At 35.8% G+C, this 23976-nt stretch overlaps 1 protein-coding gene across 2 annotated transcripts in view; it reads right to left on the bottom strand.

Annotated features, from left to right (window-relative positions):
* The window catches only part of GPHN (gephyrin), a 547726-nt gene that overhangs the window by 400468 nt on the left and 123282 nt on the right, over window positions 1-23976 (bottom strand). For both annotated transcript variants that reach the window (XM_052647154.1, XM_052647155.1), the window contains exon 2: window positions 15283-15361. In XM_052647154.1, coding sequence (XP_052503114.1) covers window positions 15283-15361 — 79 coding nt within the window. The remainder of the gene's footprint in view (window positions 1-15282; window positions 15362-23976) is intronic.

Raw genomic sequence — 23976 nt, 5'->3', positions numbered from 1 at the left:
TGATATTATTATTAACACTTCAAAATGTACTTTGAGTACATACTCTCTCGGTTAAAAATTACTTCTGCAAGGAACTTCCCTGACAGACCAGGTTAAGACTTGACTTTCTAATGCAAGGGGTGGATGTGGGCTCCATCCCTGGTCAGGGAGCTAAGATCCCTTATGCCTCATGGCCAAAAAAACAAAACATAAAACAGAAGCAATACTGTAACAAGTTCAATAAAGACTAGAAGAATGGTTGACATAAAAAAGAATATTTCTGCAAAGACCTCCTACAGTTCCAAAAGAACATATGTAAAATACATAGCATTCAGTTCAGTTGCTCAGTCAGGTCCAACTCTTTGCTACCCCATGAACTGCAGCATGCCAGGCCTCTGTCCATCAAAAACTCCCAAAGCTTGCTCAAGCTCATGTCCATTGAGTCGGTGATGCCATCCAACCATAGCATCCTCTGTCATCCCCTTCTCCTCCTGCCCTCAATCTTTCCCAGCATCAGGGTCTTTTCAAATGAGTCGGTTCTTCGCATCAGTGGGCCAAAATATTGGAGTTTCAGCTTCAGCATCAGTCCTTTCAACGAATATTCAGGACTGATTTCCTTTAGGATGGACTGGTTGGATCTCCTTGCAGTCCAAGGGACTCTCAAGAGTCTTCTCCAACATCACAGTTCAAAAGTATCAATTCCTCGACTTTCATCTTTCTTCACAGTCCAACTGTCACATCCATACATGACCACTGGAAAAACCACAGCTTTGACTAGACAGACCTTCGTTGGCAAAGTAATGTCTCTGCTTTTTAATATGCTGTCTAGGCTGGTCATTGCTTTTCCTTCCAAGGAGCAAGTGTCTCTTAATTTAACGGCTGCATTCACCATCTGCAGTGATTTTGGAGCCCAAGAAAATAAAGTCTGACACTGTTTCCATTGTTTCCCCATCTATTTGCCATGAAGTGATGGGATCAGATGCCATGATCTTAGTTTTCTGAATGTTGAGTTTTAAGCCAACTTTTTCACTTTCCTCTTTCAATTTCATCAAGAGGCTCTTTAGTTCTTCTTCACTTTCTGCCATAAGGGTGGTGTCATCTGCATATCTGAGATTATTGATATTGTCTCCCGGCAATCTTAATTCCAGCTTGTGCTTCTTCCAGCCCAGCGTTTCACATGATGTATTCTGCATATAAGTTAAAGAAGCAAGCTGACAATATACACCCTTGACATACTCCTTTCCCGATTTGGAACCAGTCTGATGTTCCATGTCCGGTTCTAACTGTTGCTTCTTGTCCTGCATAAACATATCTCAGGAGGCAGGTCAGGTGGTCTGGTATTACCATCTCTTGAATAATTTTCCACAGTTTATTGTGACCCAAACAGTCCAAAGTTTTGGCATAGTTAATAAAGTAGATGTTTTTCTGGAACTCTCTTGCTTTTTCAATGATACAATGGATGTTGGCAATTTGATCTCTAATTCCACTGCCTTTTCTAAATCCAGTTTGAACATGTGGAAGTCCATGGCTCACGTACTGTTGAAACCTGGCTTGGAGAATTATGAGCATTACTTTGCTAGCTTGTGAGATGAATGTAATTGTGTGGTAGTTTGAACATTCTTGGCATTGCCTTTCTTTGGAACTGGAATGAAAACTGACCTTTTCCAGTCCTGTGGCCACTGCCGAGTTTTCCAAATTTGCTGGCATATTGAGTGCAGCACTTTCATAGCATCATCTTTTTGGATTTGAAATAGCTCAACTGGAATTCCATCACCTCCACTAGCTTTGTTTGTAGTGATGTTTCCTAAGGCCCACTTGTCTTCACATTCCAGGATGTCTGGCTCTAGGTGAGTGATCATACCACTGCGGTTATCTGGGTAATGAAGATCTTTTTTGTACAGTTCTTTGGTGTATTCTTGCCACCTGTTCTTAGTATCTTCTTCTTCTGTTAGGTGAATACCATTTCTGTCCTTTATTGAGCCCATCTTTGCATGATGCTATCCCAAGATTCCCTTGGTATCTCTAATTTTCATGAAGAGATCTCTAGTCTTTCCCTTTCTAATGTTTTTCTCTTTCTTTGCACTGATTCCTGAGGAAGGCTTTCTTATCTCTCCTTGCTATTCTTTGGAACTTGCATTCAGATGGGTATATCTTTCCTTTTCTCCTTTGCCTTTCACTTCTCTTCTTTTCTAAGTTATTCGTAAGGCCTCCTCAGACAACCATTTTGCCTTTTTGCATTTCTTTTTCCTGGGGGCAGTCTTGAACACTGCCTCCTGTACAATATCACAAACCTCCATCCATAGTTCTTCAGGCACTCTATCAGATCTACATATTAATATAGAGTATTTGTCTTTCTCTTTCTGTCTTACTTCACTCTATACAATAGGCTCCAGGTTCATCCACCTCATCAAGATTGACCCAAATGCATTCTTTTTTATAACTGAGTAATATTCCACTGTATATATATACCACAATTTCTGTATCCATTCATCTGTTGATGGCCATGTAGGTTGCTTCCATGTCCTCGCTATTGTAAAAAGTGCGGAGACAAACACAGTATGGTTTGCTCAGGGTATCTGCCCAGCAGTGAGATTGCTGGGTCAAATGGTAGTTTTATTCCTAGTGTTTTAAGGAATCTCCATACTGTTCTCCATAGTACCTGTGTCAATTTACATTACTACCAATAGTGCAAGAGGGTTCCCTTTTCCCATATCCTCTCTAGCATTTATTATTTGTAGATTTTTTAATGATAGCTATTCTGACCAGTGATACCTCACTGTAGTTTTGACTTGCATTTCTCTAATAATGAGTAATGTTGAGCATCTTTTCATGTCTTTGTTGGTCATCTGTATGTCTTCTTCCGAGAAATGTCTGTTTAGGTCTTCCACTCATTTTTTGATTCTGTTGTTTGTTTTTTTGGTATTGAGCTACATGAGCTGCCTGTATATTTTAGAGATTAATCCTTTGTCAGTTGTTTTGTTTGCAATTATTTCCTCCCATTCTAAGGGTTGTCTTTTAAGCTTATTTATTGCTTCCTTTGCTGTACAAAGGCTTTTAAGTTTAATTAAGCCCCATTTGTTTACTTTTGTTTTTATTTCCATTACTCTAGGAGGTGGGTCAAAGAGGATCTTGCTGCAAAATATGTCAGAGTGTACTGCCTATGTTTTCCTCTAAGAGTGTTACAGTTTCTGTCCTTACATTTAAATCCCTTGCATTTCTATACACTATTCCTTGTATTCCTATTCAATAACAGTGAAAAATCAGGAAGAGAAGTGAAGGAAACAATCCCATTCACCACTGCAACAAAAAGAATAAAACACCTATGGATAAACCTACTTAAAGAGACAAAAGACTTCTGTGCTCAAAACTATAAGACACTGATGAAAAAAACTAAAGAGGACACAAGCAGATGGAAAGCTATACCATGTTTTTGTACTGGAAGAATCAATATTGTGAAAATGACTATACTACACAAAGTAATCTCAGATTCAATGAGATACCTATGAAACTACCAATGGTATTTTTCATAGAACTATAAAAAAAAATTTCCCAATTTGTATGAAAACACAAAGGACCCCAAATAGCCAAAGCAATCTTGAAAAAGAAGAATGGAGCTGGAGGAATCAACTTTCTTGACTTCAGACTATACTACAAAGCTATAGTCATTAAAACAGTATGGTATTGGCACTAAAACAGTAATATAGACCAACAAAACAAGACAAAAAGCCCAGGGATAAACCCATGCACCTATGGGCACCTTATCTTTGACAAAAGAGGTAAGAATATAAAATGGAGAAAAGACAGCCTCTTCAGTAAGAGATGCTGAGAAAACTGCAAGCTACATGTGAAAGAATGAAAGTAGAACATTTTCTAACACCATATACAAAAATAACTTACTTTTAAAGAAACAATTTAAAAGTTAGACTGAATTACTAAAAATATTTTTTTTCCTGTACAAAATTATGCTATCAGAGTTGTCTTCAAAGTGAACTTCAGAAAGTAGGTTCAATTTTGAAAATTATTTCAGGGATCTTCCTCGATTTCATCAAGAACAGAAGCCTTTCTTGGCTGTATCTTTTCAGTATTCTGAATAGCAAGTACCTATAAATCAAAACCATGGGGATTAGCAAGGTCATCATACCCTTTTTGCTCATGAAGTTAGGTTTCTCATTATCTAATACACACTTAGAAAGATCCTGAAGCTGAAGAAGGAACCAATATTGGTCCAAGTTTAAATACAGCTATTAATAGGTCACCAGAAAATAAGCTTTCATATTGAACACCAGCAAAGGACTGAATATTGATATCAGAACTGCCTGAAAAATGGGAGGAAAGCAGTTTTTGCCAGTGTATATTCACTGCACATTCAGTCTGTTACTCTCTATCACCGATTCTTTAGCTTAGTCACTAAATCACACATTCATTTATCTATTTAAGAAATATATCTGGCTGGGTCTACTATGGTAGGTGGCAGCAATTAAACATGAACAGACTCTGGCCTCAAGAAAGTTATAATCTATTCTGAAATACACAGTACATACACAGACAATGATAATATAGTACAAAAATCTATGACAGGAGTTTAGGCAACATATAGGAAGAGCACATGGGAGACCATAGAGGGCTCCGGGAAGAAAAAAAAAACAAGTTCAATCAGCTCAATTAGCCTTCCCACCTAAATAGATTACCCTAAATTTAAAATTTAGGCTTCCTTCTAAACTTTCATTTACTTTTTCTCAGAGGGTTAAAGAAGACTAGGATAGTTATTCACCACAGTGACCAGGGAGGACTGGAAAGGAGTGGCAAGGGCTGGTCTCCTTAAAACTGCTATCCAACAGTCTAGTATTAAGGACATTTTCCCATGTGGATAGAGGTAATTTAATTACCCATAATCTCTCAAAAAACAGTATTCTAAAAGCTTGAACTCTTAAAACATCTAGAAACAAACAAATAGGTCTCCCCTATCTTTTGTTATTTTCTTCCTAAATTGGGCTGAGTCACAAGCAAGCTTTTCCTAGGAAACTCATTAGGGAAGAATACTTATGCAGATTTCTGATTAGCAAGCTTCTTTACCTTCCGGTTTGTCTTCCCAACCCACTGGCAACAATCTTCCATTGAAAAACCCAGAGAGGGGTTCATATACAGGACTAAACTGTCATTATTTCATTAAGGCTTTTCCTTGCAGGTGTTAAATCTCACTTTCAGTCTCATGAGTCTTCACAGTCTCATTGTTCAGATATCAACATTAACCAAACCGAAAAATTCTTTTCCTCCTCTTCCTAACAAACACTGAGAAAAAAATATATAAAAGCTCATGGTGAGAGAACAATTAAATGATCAAAAATCAAATACCTACAGGCCATAAATTTAAAAATATTTTCAAATATTTTAATCTCGGTTCCTGGAAGATGAGTGCTAAGATGTTAGTCCATCATATTTTTAATAAACTTAGCAACACAAACTGAAGCCAAGTTCAGTGAAGCCATTATGCTGTACATCTTAAACTTACAGAGCGCTGAATGTCAATAATATCTCAATAAAACTAGAGAAAAGATTTTGAAAAATGTGATAACAAAACCAAGAAAGTCAAAACTAAGGTTAGCAGTAGAAAGAATGCAATGCCTGGTTGTCAGGAAGCCCATAACTATGTAATTTTAGGACCTTAGATCAATTACAACTTAGTTGAGCTCTAGTTTTCACATCTCTAAATTGACAGAGCTTAACTAATTAAGTGTGACTGTCATATGAAAAAAAAATTTCAGAAGTAGTGCAGGCAGGCAACAGATGCTAAGATGATTGAAGCTGTAGACGCAAACTAGCCAACAATAAGCAAAAACCAGAATATCCAGTCGTAAAACATGAGGTCCTGAACTCTGCCAACAACCTGAATCAGGTTTGTGCACCCTCACCAGGCAAGCCTCTAGATCAAAATGCAACCAGCTAACACTTAATACTCTAATCTTGGGAGATTCTGAGAAGAAAATCCAGTTAAACTGTACCCAAAATCCTGACTGATGCAAACTGTGAATAATAAATATGTTGTTTTTACAAAAGTCTGTGGTAATTTGTTACACAGCAATATAAAGCTATTATAAGTAGGCAATGTAGCCATTTGGGTTTTTTTCACTTTGACCATCAGTGTCGCATATATCACTGTGTTCTTGATAAATAAAATACATGGATATGAAAACACTGCTTTAATGACTAGTTTTAATCTCTTAGACTCAGATTCATCTTCAGCCAAACTGAGTTTCTAAAAAGCAAAGCATACCCCTCGAATTTCTATTCATTCTCATAATCAGTCAGTCTCTCCTCTCTGTTATTCCTTCTCGCCTCCCTCACTCCCTTCCTCCTTTCTTCTTCTACTTCTCTTTTCCTTAATAAAAGCTTCTTTTCAAGGGTCCTCTCTTTTTAAATCATCTCTGTCAGTGCTCTCGTTAAAATTTCATATGCCTCTATAATAATATTCCTCTATTAAGGTATCATAATGGAATGGGGAATGAGAATATTTGACTCTTTTTCACTTCCTCATCCCCTTTTTTTCTTTCCCCTTTTTAACTGACAGACAGCAGTAGTTTCTCTTTTTAAGAAGGAAGCATGGAAAGACAGAAGTAATGTCTGTTATTAATGTGCTGTTATTCCACCTGCTGTCTAATCAGCTGTAATTAAAGTAATAAATTCATCTGAGTCATTCACATTTGTGTGTGTGTACTACATAAGCAGGCAATAATACTAAGAAGTAGGGAGCAACTAACATCAATTAATGGAACTAGGCAGTCCTTACTATTGGTCTTACTGCCAATACCTACCTAATTGAGATGGTATATGTCAGTTCTGTCGCTCAGTCATGTTCGACTCTTTGCGACCCCATGGACTGCAGCACGCCAGGCTTCCCTATCCATCACCAACTCCCAGAGCTTACTCAAACTCATGTCCATCGTGTCAGTGATGCCATCCAACCATCTCATCCTCTGTCAGCCCCTTCTCTTCCCACCTTCAATCTTTCTCAGCATCAAGGTCTTTTCCAACGAGTCAGTTCTTCACATCAGGTGGCCAAAGTATTGGAGTTTTAGCTTCAACATCAGTCCTCCAATGAATATTCAGGACTGATTTCCTTTAGGATTGACTGGATCTCCTTGCTGTCCAAGGGACTCTCAAAAGTCTTCTCCAACACCACAGTTCAAAAGCATCAATTCTTCAGCGCTAAGCTTTCTTCACAGTCCAACTCTCACATCCATAAATGACTACTGGAGAAACCATAGCTTTGACTAGATGGACCTTTGTTGACAAAGTGATGTCTCTGCTTTTTAATATGCTGTCTAGGTGGGTCACAGCTTTTCTTCCAAGGAGCAAGCACCTTTAAATTCATGGCAGTCATCATCTGAAGTGATTTTGGAGCCCAAAATATAAACTCTGTCTCTGTTTCCATTGTTTCTCCAACTATTTGCCACGAAGTGACGAGAGCAGATGCCAAGATCTTAGTTTTCTGAATGCTGAGTTTTAAGCCATCTTTTTCACGCTCCTCTTTCACTTTCATCAAGAAGCTCTTTAGTTCTTCACTTTCTGCCATAAGGGTGGTGTCATCTGCATATCTGAGGTTATTGATATTTCTCCCAGCAATCTTGATTCCAGCTTGTGCTTCATCCAGCCTAGAATTTCTCATGATGTACTCTGCATATAACTTAAATAAGCAGGGTGACAATATACAGCCTTCACATACTCCTTTCCCGATTTGGAACCAGTCTTTTGTTCCATGTCCAGTTCTAACTGTTGCTTCTTGACCTGCATACAGATTTCTCAGGAGGCAGGGAGCAACTAACATCAATTAATTGAACTAGGCAGTCCTTATTACAGCTATTACTGCCCATACCTATCTAATTGATATGGTATGTGTAGGCAAGCAACTGTTCTATTTTAAAATAATTCTTGATGATGTATAAATTTGTCCTTAAATGAACAGCTGAGAATCAATACAGTAGTCATCTCTTAGCTTGATCACTCTTTTTCTGGGATTATCTTCTCTCTCACAGAGGACCCCACCATTCTGACCATAAGCATCTATACTATCCATGACAGGTCAATCAAAATAGTCTACCCCTCTTCTGCTGCTGCTGCTGCTAAGTCACATCAGTCGTGTCTGACTCTGTACGACCCCACAGACAGCAGCCCACCAGGCTCCTTTGTCCCTGGGATTCTCCAGGCAAGAATACTGGAGTGGGTTGCCATTTCCTTCTCCAATGCATGCATGCATGCACACTAAGTCGATTCAGTCGTATCCGACTCTGTGCGACCCCACAGACGACAGCCCACCAGGCTCCTCTGTCCCTGGGATTCTCCAGGCAAGAGTACTGGAGTGGGTTGCCATTTCCGTCTAGCCACAGTGACTGGATGAGGTTTGGACACATGACCAGATTAACAAAATCACAGAATTATTCCATGAGATTTTATGTTTTAGAGTGGAAATGAAGACAGACCATGGAGTTATAAGGATGGAATTTCATCAGTTTCATGGAGAAAGCCTGACTGTCATAAGTGAGACTAAAGTCAAGAAAAAACAAAAGAGATGATGACAGAAGGTGAGAGAAACAAACTCAGTTGCAAAGACGCCCTAATTCTATTCCTTGAGGTTCCCACTCTTGCCCTGGTTTCTGCTCTTTCTTGATTCCATGAGAAATACTCTTTAATTACATATGCCAATAAATCACAAACTAACTTTTTAAGTTAGCTGACTTATGAACATATACTCTGAAAATGAAAGAATCAAGTAATTAAACAATATGTTATTTATTTCATTAAGAAATTCTAACACTGACAGGTCATCTATATGCCTCAAGCAGAAACACAGATATTATCCATCTTCAATCAGATGTTCCTTAATTTCAAGAACAATGTAAAATGAACATATACTAGTGCTTTGATTAAAATAAATTCTATACAAATGAGCCCACAAAATCTGCCACATACATTCTTAGGAATGTATGGGATGACAGAAATGAGAGAAAGTCTTCTAAAAGTAGATAAAATCCAAAGTCTTTGCAGTTCTGACATAGAGTACAAAACCATAATACCGAGTACCAACCTAGATTAAGCTATATTGTCCAAAAAAATGCACTTTATAGTACAATAATCATATAATCCACAAAGGAACCTGGTTAAAAAGGATAAAAACTTTCAGTTAGATATATTATTATAGACAAGACAGCTTTGGTCTGTCAGATTTAGCAGAACTACTGGCAGCAGAGCAAAATGGATAATCAATAATGCTTAAAATGTTGTCATTGGAAAAATCATTCCCGTATCAAAGGAAATTTACCTTCAGAAAAAAAGGATAACAATATAAAAACGCTTCAGTTTTGATTAGTAATTATTAAGGTCCATGATACTCTAAAATTGAAATTTAAAAAATAGGCCATAAAAAAATTAACTAAAATCATCTACCTGTAGTACGAGAATGTACAGCTCTATGGAAAATAACTACTTCAAAAACCACTGTTTACCCTCTGCTGACTGGCATTTTTAAGAAATTCAATTCACCATAGCAACCTGTCTTAACACCAGCAGATAAGTACAGGCTATATTTAGATATGATTGCTTTCCAGACGGCAATCCTGCCTTTCCTTCATATTTAATGTTATGATCCAAGGGACCAAAATATCATTCAATCAGACTGTAGTGTGAAGACAAGTATACTCAAGGGGATGAGGCTGTGTTTCAGAACTATGATGAGAACAGCTTCTAAAGGTGCTATGATTTGTAAAGAAGCATATATATGTAAATAAAATTTTTACATCTAAAAAATTTACAACTAGATGCAATACTATTTTGCCGAATTTTATCTTTGCTCTTAAACATTAAATGATCAAACGCTAATGATTTGTACTATCAAAATACATTTCAGCTAGAAGGGTTTTGCTATTATTTAATTAGTATGCGACACTTCCAATTTGGAAACTTCTAATTAAACAAGAAAAAAAATTTTACCCAAAAGCAATCCTTTACAGATTATGTATCACAAGAGCAGTAGTAATACAAGACAAGTAATACAACACACCACTGCTGCTGCTGCTAAGTCGCTTCAGTCGTGTCTGACTCTGTGCGACCCCATAGATGGCAGCCCACCAGGCTCCCTCTTTCCTGGGATTCTCCAGGCAAGAACACTGGAGTGGGTTGCCATTTCCTTCTCCAATGCTACACTACATGAAAGATTAATTGATGAAAATGCTACTGTTACAAAATTACCCTGGATGTATTTGTACTTTATAATCTTTGTAACGATAGTAAAAAGAATTTCTATTTCACTAATAAGCAACACAGTTTACTTTACAAGGTACCAACTATCTTAATCATAGTAATAATCACAGAGAGTGCCTTTTATTTTACTTTACTCTGTAGATTATCTGCATCAAAATTATTTAAAGACGAAAGAAGTGAAGTTCAATTAAAAATACTAAGAACATATCTCTCACACCCATTAAGACAGCTACTATATTAAAAAATAAAAAAAAATAAAAACCAACAGAAAAGTGTGTATTGATGAAGAATTGGAGAAACTGGAACACATATGCGCTGCTGGAGGGAATATAAGTTGTTGCAGTCACTATAGGAAACACTATAGCAGTTCTTCAAAACCTTAAAAACAGAATTACTATATGATATAGCAATTTCACTTCTGGGTATATATCCAAAAGAACTGAAATCAGTGGCTCAAGGAGATATTTGCATATTCATGTTCAGAGCAGCATTATTCACAACAGTTAAGAGGTAGAAGCAACTCAGTGCTCATCAATATATGAATAAGTAAACAAACTGTGATATATATTTATACATAATGGTATATTATTCAACCTTAAAAAGGAAAGAGATTCTGACACACTCACTTGAGACAACTGTGCTAACTAAAAGACAAAAAGTCACAAAAAGACAAATATTGTATGATGCCACTTACAAGAGTTCTATGGTATTCCAAAACTATTGAAACAAAAAGAACTGTGGTTGCCAGAGGCTGGGGAGAGAGGAAAATAGGGAGTTAATGTTTTACGTGTTTTTGTTACAGTTCTCCAAGATGAAAAACTCTAGGAGAGCTTGCAACAGTGTGTATATCCTTAACATGACTGAACTGTATACCTAAAATTGGTTAAGACAGTAAATTTCATGTGATGTTTATTTTACAATTTTAAAAAATACCAAGAATATTGACAAGAAGTATTCCTCATCCATAATACAATTTATCCAGAATTTATAATTAAGATCTCTCCTATTTCACTTAAAAATCACAAGAGGTTGTAACTCAGGAAAATCTTTTCAAAATCTTGACATCACTGGGACAACTGAAAACATATTCTGAGCAACAGAAAGAAAAATAACAAAGACTGGCATAATTGTCATGTTTTGCAAAATTCTTTCCCTATTTGCTGTATGAAAAAAAATACTAATATCCTACATTATGAATTATATTTCTAATATTTGGAGATGGCCAATTCTTCTTTGAACTAAACAGTTCTTCCTCTAACTGATTTACACATCACATATATACAACAGATGTAAATTTTTAAGAGTTTTTGCAAATTAAACAAGATATATCCATCTACAACCAACCACACACACACACACAATTAGCATCAACACAATGAATAGTAAAATTAAGTGTTCAATTTCTATTAGTCTTTTTCATTCTATTTTCTCTCGATTATTAAATAGCTTTTAATAATTTCTATAAATGTATGAGTTCAAATAATTATCTCTGCTAAATGGTTTATAAGTAAGCAAAAAAAACCTTAAAGCATAAATATGATAGTATGTTTTATGTTTTATCTTTCATCTTCACCAAACAATGGGAACTTGAAAGCATTTTTGAGAATTGTAACTATAGAGAACACAACTGATATAACTTAAAAGTATGTTATATAAAGTATCTCTTTTCCATATAGTAGTCAGCTCTCCTACATAGATAACAAGAAAAAGTATAAATGAATTTGTATGATTTAAATAGCACATAACCCTCCACTTAAAGAGAATAAAAATTAACTGTATCATGCTAAGAATAATTCCTTTTATGTATGAAAATTATGAATCATATTAGATATGTTTCTAATGTGGTTATATGTGTGGGTATGCTAAGTTGCTTCAGTCATGTCCAACTCTTTGTGATCCTATGGACTGTATCCCAGATATGTTTCTAATAGGGTGATGACATCAAGCTAAATTTGACATTTTTCAGTGTGCCATTGAAGACCACGACTAAAACAAGAAGTCTTATAAAACAATTCTGACAAACTATGCGTACAACAGAGGAAATCATTTTAAAAATACTTATAATCATAAATACAATATATTATTAAAACATTAATAAAAATATTATTATTGTTTATTTCAAAATTTAATATGCATATAAATTAATAATTCAAATAAACATTTTTGTGCATTATTAGCAAAAAAGTGAAAGGTTCTTCTACTTGGTCTTATATGTAACACCTACAGGACTACACTAGAAACAAATATTCTTAGAGTAACTACCCAAAGAAGAGAGCTTCTCAGGTATTCCCCTCATCACAATCTTGCTACAAGTCAGACTCTGCTCTCATTATTACAACAGATAAAAAGTTAGTACCAAGACCAGATAGTCTTGCTTAAGGATTCACAACTTTCTCATTTTTTTTCCTCCTCCCATACCATCCTTCCTTCATCATGTTCACACAATATAGCTCACTCAGTTCACTCAAGTACAATAATTACTTTTACTACAATGATTTTACAGATATTTTATACCTGCTCACTTATCTGATTAAGACACTCTACAATACCACTCCCAAGTGTCACATTGACCAAATTAGCCTGGGATCTGCTTGATCTACTTTTTCCTTCTCTCTTTCTAACAGTATTAGGGACTGAAGTACAGTTTTCTTCACACATCAACTCCTTTCTTCATCAGGAGTTCAAGCAGGTGACGCATAATACAAATCTGACAGGCATATTTACATATGGAGCATTCATTTAATATACATATCATTCTATTAATATTTTTTATTTAGAACATGTATTGAAATAACATAAAATTTTAGCAACCCTTACACTTGTCAGGAAAGAAAGTGAAGTCTCTCAGTCATGTCTGACTCTTTGTGACCCCATGGATTGTAGCCTAACAGAATACTCATTAAACGCCAGTGATTTTTTTAGAAAGTTCTTTCAGAAAAGTTATTTTTCACATATTTCCTACTGTTACATTTCCTAATGTTACAACCAAAGCAATTCACATAAAACCATACAGTAGTGCACATGAATTAAAGAACAAAGTAATGAATTATGTCAAGAGTTTGGGAGTCTAGGCCAGAAAAAGAGGTAGCTGGCTTAAAAAAAATCCTTACCCAAGAGATACAAAATATTGCTACAGAACAGTAACTCCGAATAAAATATTTCCCATTATAACAACCCCAAAAATAATTCTTTTCCACACCAGGCATTACTTTCTCTAAAGAATTTTACCAAGAAATCTATCTAAAAAATGAATTAATCATTAATAGTAGATTTTGACAATTCTTATTAAGAAAAAAGTTCTTTCCCAATCCAAGTGTTAAGGGCAAAGACAAATTCTTGCTCACTGAATTCTTACATTCAACACTAATGCCAAGAGACTAATGCCAACTTAAGGGAATGATGTTAGGCTAAGATATCTGACTACTTTAAAACACAGGCTAAGAATTATTTTGTTCACTCAATGTAATAGTGATCTGAGATAAATTTCTCTTAGAATACTAAGATTAAAATCATATTTTAGTGATAGATTACCTGATGAATACTAGTCTACATTCTAAGAAGTACCAAAGTATTTCAAAATACTATAACTCATTACTATAATCCATTATTCAAATGTAATTCTGCACAGCTTTCATATCATTGAAGTCCATATAAGCACATTTTTCCCACAAAGACTGCATTAAAAAGATACATAATTCCACTGCACCAAAAATACACCTTATAAATAATACAATAATGGAATAATTTATTTTATTCATTCAAGTGGATGAAATCTTTCAGTGATATTATAAAGTTTCTTTCCATATATTCATGAACATGTTATTCAATATTCATTCACTAGGAATATTTATATCCACATAGAATAATTCTATTCTTCATTAAATACTTATAGAATTGAATGGACAACTGGTCAATCTTCATTTCAATAAACACCATGTAGAAAGAGTACTGACAATTCTTTTAAATGAAGAAAAGAGAGACATTTTAAAAAGAAAAAAATTTAGAAAGTTGGGATTGAAAACTCATTCCTGAACTCATTATAACAATGAGTTCATTATAATAACTTCAATATTCAATCATTTTCACCATTCTGTCTTGTAACTACATTTTTTAAAATGACTTGGACCATCACTAAAGGAATCAATAACCTTCGGGTTCAACACACTCTTGTGTTTTATTCCTCACATTTTAAATGAATTACTAGTAAAACTTGTATGAATATAGATTACACATAATGTGGAAGACCAATTTTTTGTTGTGATATATTTTACTGAATGCATTAAATATCATTAAGGAAAGCATCTGTCAGCACTTGATTTTCTTTCCCTGCTGCCTATGGCTTAACTAGCATTGATTATTTTTTTAATAAAAGAGGAACTTTTATTAAAGCATACATGCTACAGAAGATAGCATGTATGATTTGCAGTTTAATATGTAAGTGCAAAAAAGTTGATTCATGAAATAGAAACAGAAAGTGACATTATACTCTGATATGAAATACATTCTGATAAAGAACGGAATTGACATGATTAAGAACGTTAAAAACTGAAACCTGCTGAACTCAAAAATCTTGTGCTACATACAACTTTCAAATGTAAAACATCAGAAATATATTCAGTATACTCAAGTATATTGTTATTATAAATAATTATTTTACATTTTTAATTATACTTACAAATTATTATTGCAAGCTATTCAAAAATAAAACTGATGTAAACAAATTCAATTTTGCCTCCCCAAGCAACTAAACTACTAATCATCTGCCTAGTATCTACTGCCACATTGGTAAGATATCATCAAACATTAGTAGATACTCTTTGAAAGTCAATCATTAATCTCATTATCTCTTCTTCTAAAATCTCTTCTATATCTATACAGAAAGTGTTTAACTTCACTTCTGTTGAAACTGTTCTATGTGCTTCATTACATGTAACATAAATTGTTAGAAAAGAAGAAATCACTCAACCTAAAATTAGTGCTCAGTTACAACTCCTCTGAGAAAAGTCACACCAAGTTTTAATCTACACTTAATACTGAAAACCAAATACTCACAAAGAAGGATCTTGTACGAGATCTTTGAGATTTATCCCACTGCGATCTTCTGCAAGATTTCTGAAGCAACTATCACTCACTAAACAAGAAAAGGAGAAAGGAAAATTAATTTTTGTTTCCATTTCAGTTCATTTACTACTATCCAAAAGGAATTTTGAAATTAAAATTGGTTATCGGGATAGGTCTTTTCTAAACACGAAGAATGATTAATTTTGGGGCCTGGTAGATTAAGCAGCAAATATTAATATTCAATAAAAAAGCCAATAATCTAAGCACACAGACTTTATATAAATACAATATATAAAAGAGTGAACATATGGTTCTAAATTTTATTCTTACTTTTACAAAATTAATTTACCAGTCTAGTAGCAAGTCACTGCTTTCACAACAACTAGAGAAAAAAATGATAAACTATGCCCCAACATCTTTAAAGGGAACAGAGAATTTTGGATTAAAAAAAAAAAAAGTAAACTAGGAGAAAAGTGAAATCTGTTTTTGGGTAAGCTGTGCCCCCTGATTGTTTCATTTCTGAAAGGACTTGTCATTTAAACATAAGAATTAGAGAGAGGGACACTACTAAAAAAAGAGAAACAAGTATAGTTTTTGATAGCTCATGGGAATCCCATGGGACCCACACATGAAAATTTCCTTCTGGGAGATTTGCTGAAGGCTAGGATTGCATAAGAGGATCTGGGGAAAGGAGAAGGGAACAGGACATAGAGCAAATAATGTTCTCTGTAGTATAGTCGTGGTTAAGAGTTAACATCACTCTGCAACAAACTGTGCCTACCAGGTCCCGTGTACAATTTCTATGAATCTCCCCTCAGTATATTTGCTATCAATCAAAAGCATCCCACCTTGAGAGGGAAGATGAGCGAAAGGGTGAAGAAGCCACATGGCAGAGTAAAATCTCCAATAATTTCACAGCACATTAGTACAAAGCCACAGCAGAGAGAAATGACTGCAACATAGTATGTCTGGCCCTTAAGACATTTAAAACCAGAACAGACTGAATATATCTAAAGCTGTCACTCAAACCACCTAGTTCAACTTGTAGTTGAGAGGGTTAACACTTAATCATTTCTTTCTAAAATAACATTGAGAGAAAGTACTATTTACATCAATTTCTATGATCATATAATAAACAGTATTTGATACAAAATACTGTAAAGGGCACAATATGTGACCAATAGCCAGTTGAAAAAATAATGTATATGTCAACCCACAGATGATACAGAATTCGAAGACAAGCACTTGAAGAAAAATCTAAAGAAAACCGTAAGTTAAAAAAATAGAAAAACGTTCACAGTAGATGAAAACAGGAACATTTCAACAGAGAATTAAAATCTATGCAAAAGAATCTAACAGTAATTTTAGAACTGAGAAATACACTATCTGAAATTAAGAAATCTGTGGCTGGATTTTATAGCCAACTCAACACAGCAAAACAGAGGATTAGTGAACTTGAGATCAGCAGAAAACATCCAAACTGAAGCAAAAAGAGAAAAAAAATAAACATGAGACATGCTGGAATCAAACAGCCAATGAGACTATAGCTGAAAAGAGAATGAGGAAGACGCAGTATTTTCAGAAAAAAGTGAAGAACATTCCAAAACTGATATAATACATTACTCAATGACCCAGGGAATATAGCCAAGGCTATACTGGAAAATGTGAAAGAAAATCACACTCAGCAGTCAAACTGCCGAAAATCAAAGATAACAACAAAACCTTAAAAACAGCAAGGACATATCACCTTCTAAGGAAAAACAATAAAACTTACAGCTGAGTATCAAACATAAACTATGGAACAGAGAAGACAATAGAACAATATAGTTAAAATGCTGGGGGGAAAATCTAGAATGAAAGTCTATGCCTTGATTAAACATTCATTCTAAAATTAAAGATGAACTAAAACTCTACTCATATTTTAGGATAAATATTAAGTGATTATTTCCTATATTATACTAACATGTTATATGCTATATATATATGTTAAATGCTATATATATAACATATGCTAACATATGTTAGCATAAATATTAAGCAACTATTTCCTATTTTAACTTAACAGTTTCATTATGTATCTCAGCCAATTCAAATCTTCTTAAGGAGCAAGAAGAATATAACACTTGCCTTGCTCCTTTCAAAGATTCATTACCTAATACTTTATTTGGATTTTATATTCCCTTTTCTTACAGCTCAAAGTTATAAGCTCTCTAAATCTAAATCTGACTCTGATACAAATGATAAACGCATAAAATGATGCATTTAAAGGATGCATCTGAAGTTGAAATAAGTTTGTATTCTTTTTATTAAATGCAAAAAGATAATCCTCACCTTTTTTCACAATGAGATAAGCAATTTTGATCAATATATAATTTTCTTTCCATATTTGACAGACACTGATATCAACGTGTTGATTTGAGACAAATTCTGTTTTTAATTTTACCACTAATACTCATTATTACATTATTTCCTAATTAGACCCAAGTAGAAAAAAATAAAATGTTGCCACACGATAAGAAAAGTTAGTTTCCAGTTGAGCTGAACTTGAAGCAATAATGTATTACATCAAAACACTTGTTCTCATAAAGTTTCTTGCCCAATTTGGAAAATATGAGAGCTTAGTTACAAACTTCAAGAACCTGAAAGTTTTGAAGGCTTAATTAAAACTGAATAAACCTTCGTTCCTATAAAGGCTTGTTAGCTATTGAAAAGAGTTTTGCTAAAGGAGGTAATATTTTCTAAAGTTCATATCACATCCAAATTTTAAGTTAAAAACAGAAGAAAGAATCTAAATATCAATACTTTTTCAACAAATATTCCAAACCTTTACCCACCTAATATATGTATTAAGTTTAAGATATGTTTCAACAATGCAACAAATTTTGGTTCTGAATTATAAATAAGAACATGGTACATTTTCAGAAACTAGTGAATGTACTTCTTTCATAAATACATTATACGCAAATCAACCAGTTTGGTCATCACATTTTTCTGTTGCTTTTTGCCCCAGTATATGCCAACCAAAAAAATTATGCTTTTTGTACCAATGATTAATAAACACCACAAAATTAAGAGCTGGGTCTTGGGAACACACATATTTTTCAAGAAAATGTCACTTTCTATAATCACAGTGTGAAAGTTTAGTGGAAAAATGTCAGTATGATGTAATTTTAAAATATGTCAAGAAATATGAACACTTAATTTGTTTTATTTTGAAAATATATCATATAGTTTAATTAATAACTGGTAAGAAAAATTAACTTCATAATTCTTAGTTTCATTTTAATATAAATCTCTAATGTACACTTTTTGTTATTTAGATGAAAGTCATGTAACACAAAATTAACAATTTTGAAGTGGACAATTCTGGAACATTTAGTTTATTTACAACGTTGTGCATCTCCACCTCTATTTCCAAAACATTTTCACTATCCCAAGAAAAAACCTGGTACACATTAAACAGCAAGTTCCCATTCTTCCTTTCCCTTCCCCCAATCACTGGCAACCACCAATCCGTTTTTTGGTCTCTATGAATTTAATTATCATACATATTTCATACAAAAGACAAAGTATATGCCTTTCTGTGTCTGGATTCATTCACTGAGCATAATGTTTTCAAGGTTCAACCACGTACAGAGAAAAATCATTCCTCTTTACATTTAATAATACTCCACTGTATGTATATACCACTTTTGTTTATCCATTAATCCTTTGTTGGCCATTTGAGCTGCTTCCATCTTTTGGTTATTGTGAATAGGCTAAATGAGCACAGATGTACAAACATTTCTTTGACTGCCTGTTTTCAATTCTTTGCAGTATATGCCCAAAACTGGAATTGCGGGATTATATGGACATTTCATGTTTAATTTTTTGCAAAATTGTTTTCCATAGCAGTTGCACTATTTTACATTCCACCAGCAATGTACAAGCATTCCTTTCACCCACAATCACAGACATTATTGTCTGACTTTTTAAATTAGTGGGTTCAGTTCAGGCGCTCAGTCGTGTCTGACTCTTTGTGACCCCACGAATCACAGCACGCCAGGCCTCCCTGTCCATCACCATCTCCCGGAGTTCACTCAAACTCATTCGCAGTAATGCTTCCTAAGGCCCACTCGACTTCACATTCCAGGATGTCTGTCTCTGCGTGAGTTATCATACCATCATGATTATCTGGGTCATGAAGATCTTTTTCGCATAGTTCTGTGTATTCTTGCCTCCTCTTCTTAATATCTTCTGCTTCTGTTAGGTCCACATCATTTTTATCCTTTATTGTGTCCATCTTTGCATGAAAAGTTCCCTTGGTATCTCATTCTCTTGAAGAGATCTCCAGTCTTTCCCATTTTATTGTTTTCCTCTATTTCTTTGCACTGATCATTGAGGAAGGCTTTCTTACCTCTCCTACTACTCTTTGGAACCCTGCATTCAAATGGATATATCTTTCCTTTTCTCTTTTGCCTTTCACTTCTCTTCTTTCCTCAGCTATTTTTAAGGCCTCCGCAGACAACCATTTTGCCTTTTTGCATTTCTTTTCCTTGTGAATGGTCTTGTTTCCTGCCTCCTGTACAATGTCACTCACTTCTGTGGGTAGTTCTTCAGGTACTCTATCAGATCTAATCCCTTGAATCTATTTGTCATTTCCACTGTATAATCATAAGGCATTTGATCTAGGTCATACCTGAATGGTCTGTATAATCATAAGGGATTTGATTTAGGTCATACCTGAATGGTCTAGCGGTTTTCCCTACTTTCTTCACTTTAAGTCTGAATTTGGTAATAAGGAGTTCATGATCTGAGCCACAGTCAGCTCCCGGTCTTGTTTTTGTTGACTGTATAGGCCTTCTCCATCTTTGGCTGCAGAGAATAATGAATCTGATTTTGGAGTTGACCATCTGGTGATGTCCATGTGTAGATCTTCTCTTGTGTTGTTGGAAGAGGGTGTTTGCTATGACCAGTGCATTTTCTTGGCAAAACTCTATTAGTCTTTGCCCTGCTTCATTCTGTATTCCGAGGCCAAATTTGCCTGTTACTCCAGGTGTTTCTTGACTTCCTACTTTTGCATTATAGTCCCCTACAATGAAAAGGACATCTTTTTTGGGTGTTAGTTCTAAAAGGTCTTGTAGGTCTTCATAAAACCGTTCAACTTCAGCTTCTTCAGCATTACTGGTTGGGGCATAGACTTGGATTACTGTGATATTGAATGGTTTGCCTTGGAAACAAACAGAGATCATTCTGTCATTTTTAAGATTGCATCCAAGTACTGTATTTTGGACTCTTCTGTTGACCATGATGGCTACTCCATTTCTTCTGAGGGATTCCTGCCCGCAGTAGTAGATATAATGGTCATCTGAGTTAAATTCACCCATTCCAGTCCATTTTACTTCGCTGATTCCTAGAATGTCGACGTTCACTCTCGCCATCTCCTGTTTGACCACTTTCAATTTGCCTTGATACACAGACCTGATATTCCAGGTTCCTATGCAATATTGCTCTTTACAGCATTGGACCTTGCTTCTATCACCAGTCACATCCACAGCTGGGTATTGTTTTTGCTTTGGCTCCATCCCTTCATTCTTTCTGGAGTTATTTTTCCACTGACCTCCAGTAGCATATTGGGCACCTACTGACCTGGGGAGTTCCTCTTTCAGTATCCTATCATGTTGCCTTTTCATACTGTTCATGGGGTTCTCAAGGCAAGAATACTGAAGTGGTTTGCCATTCCCATCTCCAGTGGACCACATTCTGTCAGAAATAGATTTAAGGGCCTAGATCTGATAGATAGAGTGCCTGATGAACTATGGAATGAGGTTCGTGACATTGTACAGGAGACAGGGATCAAGACCATCCCCATGGAAAAGAAATGCAAAAAAGCAAAATGGCTGCCTGGGGAAGCGTTACAAATAGCTGTGAAAAGAAGAGAAGCGAAAAGCCAAGGAGAAAAGGAAAGATATAAGCATCTGAATGAAGAGTTCCAAAGATTAGCAATAAGAGATAAGAAAGCCTTCTTCAGCAATCAATGCAAAGAAATAGAGGAAAACAACAGAATGGGAAAGACTAGAGATCTCTTCAAAAAAATTAGAGATATCAAAGCAACATTTCATGTAAAGATGGGCGTGATAAAGGACAGAAATGGTACAGACCTAACAGAAGCAGAAGATATTAAGAAGAGGTGGCAAGAATACACGGAAGAACTGTACAAAAATGATCTTCGCAACCCGGATAATCACGATGCTGTGATCACTCATCTAGAGCCAGACATCTTGGAATGTGAAGTCAAGTGGGCCTTAGAAAGCATCACTACGAACAAAGTTAGTGGAAGTGATGGAATTCCAGTTGAGCTATTTCAAATTCTGAAAGATGATGCTGTGAAAGTGGTGCACTCAATATGCCAGCAAATTCAGAAAACTCAGCAGTGGCCACAGGACTGGAAAAGGTCCGTTATCATTCCAATCCCAAAGAAAGGCACTGCCAAAGAAAGCTCAAACTACCGCACAATTGCACTCATCTCACACCCGAGTAAAGTAATGCTCAAAATTCTCCAAGCCAGGCTTCAGCAATACGTGAACTGTGAACTTCCTGATGTTCAAGCTGGTTTTAGAAAAGGCAGAGGAACCAGAGATCAAATGGCCAACAGCCGCTGGATCACGGAAAAAGCAAGAGAGGTCCAGAAAAACATCTATTTCTGCTTTATTGACTATGCCAAAGCCTTTGACTATGTGGATCACAATCAACTGTGGAAAATTCTGAAAGAGATGGGAATACCAGACCACCTAACCTGCCTCTTGAGAAATCTGTATGCAGGCCAGGAAGCAACAGTTAGAACTGGACATGGAACAATAGACTGGTTGCAAATAGGAAGAGGAGTACGTCAAGGCTGTATATTGTCACCCTGCTTATTTAACTTCTATGCAGAATACATCATGAGAAATGCTGGACTGGAAGAAACACAAGCTGGAATCAAGATTGCTGGGAGAAATATCAATAACCTCAGATATGCAGATGACACCACCCTTATGGCAGAAAGTGAAGAAGAGCTAAAAAGCCTCTTGATGAAAGTAAAAGAGGAGATGGAAAAAGTTGGCTTAAAGCTCAACATTCAGAAAACGAAGATGATGGCATCCGGTCCCATCACTCCATGGGAAATAGATGGAGAAACAGTGGAAACAGTGTCAGACTTTATTTTTTGGGGCTCCAAAATCACTGCAGATGTTGACTGCAGCCATGAAATTAAGACACTTACTCCTTGGAAGAAAAGTTATGAGCAACCTAGATAGCATATTCAAAAGCAGAGACATTACTTTGCTAAGGTCCGTCTAGTCAAGGCTATGGTTTTTCCTGTGGTCATGTATGGATGTCAGAGTTGGACTGTGAAGAAGGATGAGTGCTGAAGAATTGATGCTTTTGAACAGTGGTGTTGGAGAAGACTCTTGAGAGTCCCTTGGACTGCAAGGAGATCCAACCAGTCCATTCTGAAGGAGATCAACCCTGAGATTTCTTTGGAAGGAATGATGCTAAAGCTGAAACTCCAGTACTTTGGCCACCTCATACGAAGAGTTGACTGATTAGAAAAAGACTTTGATGCTGGGAGGGATTGGGGGCAGGAGAAGAAGGGGACGAGCGAGGATGAGATGGCTGGATGGCATCACTGACTCGATGGACGTTAGTCTGAGTGAACTCCAGGAGTTGGTGATGGACAGGGCGGCCTGGTGTGCTGCGATTCATGGGGTCGCAAAGAGTCGGACACGACTGAGCGACTGAACTGAACTGAACTGAATGGTCTAGTGGTTTTCCCTACTTTCTTCAATTTAAGTCTGAATTTGGAAATAAGGAATTCAGGATCTGAGTCACAGTCAGCTCCTGGTCTTGTTTTGCTGACTATATAGAGCATCAACATCTTTGGCTGCATAGAATATAATCAATCTGATTTTGGTATTGACCATCTGGTGATGTCCATGTGTAGAGTCTTCTCCTGTGATGTCAGAAGAGGGTGTTTGCTATGACCAGTGCGTTCTCTTGGCAAAACTCTATTGACCTTTGCCCTGCTTCATTCTGTACTCCAAGGCCATGTCTGCCTGTTACTCCAAGTATTTCTTGACTTCCTACTTTTGCATTCCAGTCCCCTATAATGGAAAGGTCATCTTTTTTGGGTGTTAGCTCTAGAAGGTCTTTTAGGTCTTCAAAGAACTCTTCAACTTTAGCTCTTTCAGCATTACTGGTTGGAGCATAGAGGTGGATTATTGTGATATTCAATGGTTTGGCTTTGAAACAGAGAGATCATTCTGTTGTTTTGAGACTGCATCCAAGTACTGCATTTTGGACTCTTTTGTTGACTATGACTCCATTTCTTCTAAGGGATTCTTGCCCACAGTAGTAGATATATATCTGAGTTAAATTTACCCATTCCAGTCCATTTTAGTTCACTGATTCCTAAAATGTCGATGTTCACACTTGCCCTCTCCTGTTTGACCATGTCCAATTTGCCTTGATTTCATGGATCTAACATTCCAGGTTCCTATGCAATATCATCCCAATATTTGCAACATATGTTTTCTGAGTTCAAGCTACAGATTGAGTAGCATTTTTTGGATCTGACTCAAGTGGAAGAGAAATTTTTTCGTGTTTCAAAATTGACTTAATAACCGTCCAACTAAGGAGCTTCCACCTTAGCTTCAACTATACATCAGA

The sequence above is a fragment of the Budorcas taxicolor genome, chromosome 10 (assembly GCF_023091745.1).
Source record: "Budorcas taxicolor isolate Tak-1 chromosome 10, Takin1.1, whole genome shotgun sequence".
Taxonomy (NCBI): domain Eukaryota; kingdom Metazoa; phylum Chordata; class Mammalia; order Artiodactyla; family Bovidae; genus Budorcas; species Budorcas taxicolor.
This window is presented reverse-complemented; position numbering and strand designations above follow the sequence as displayed.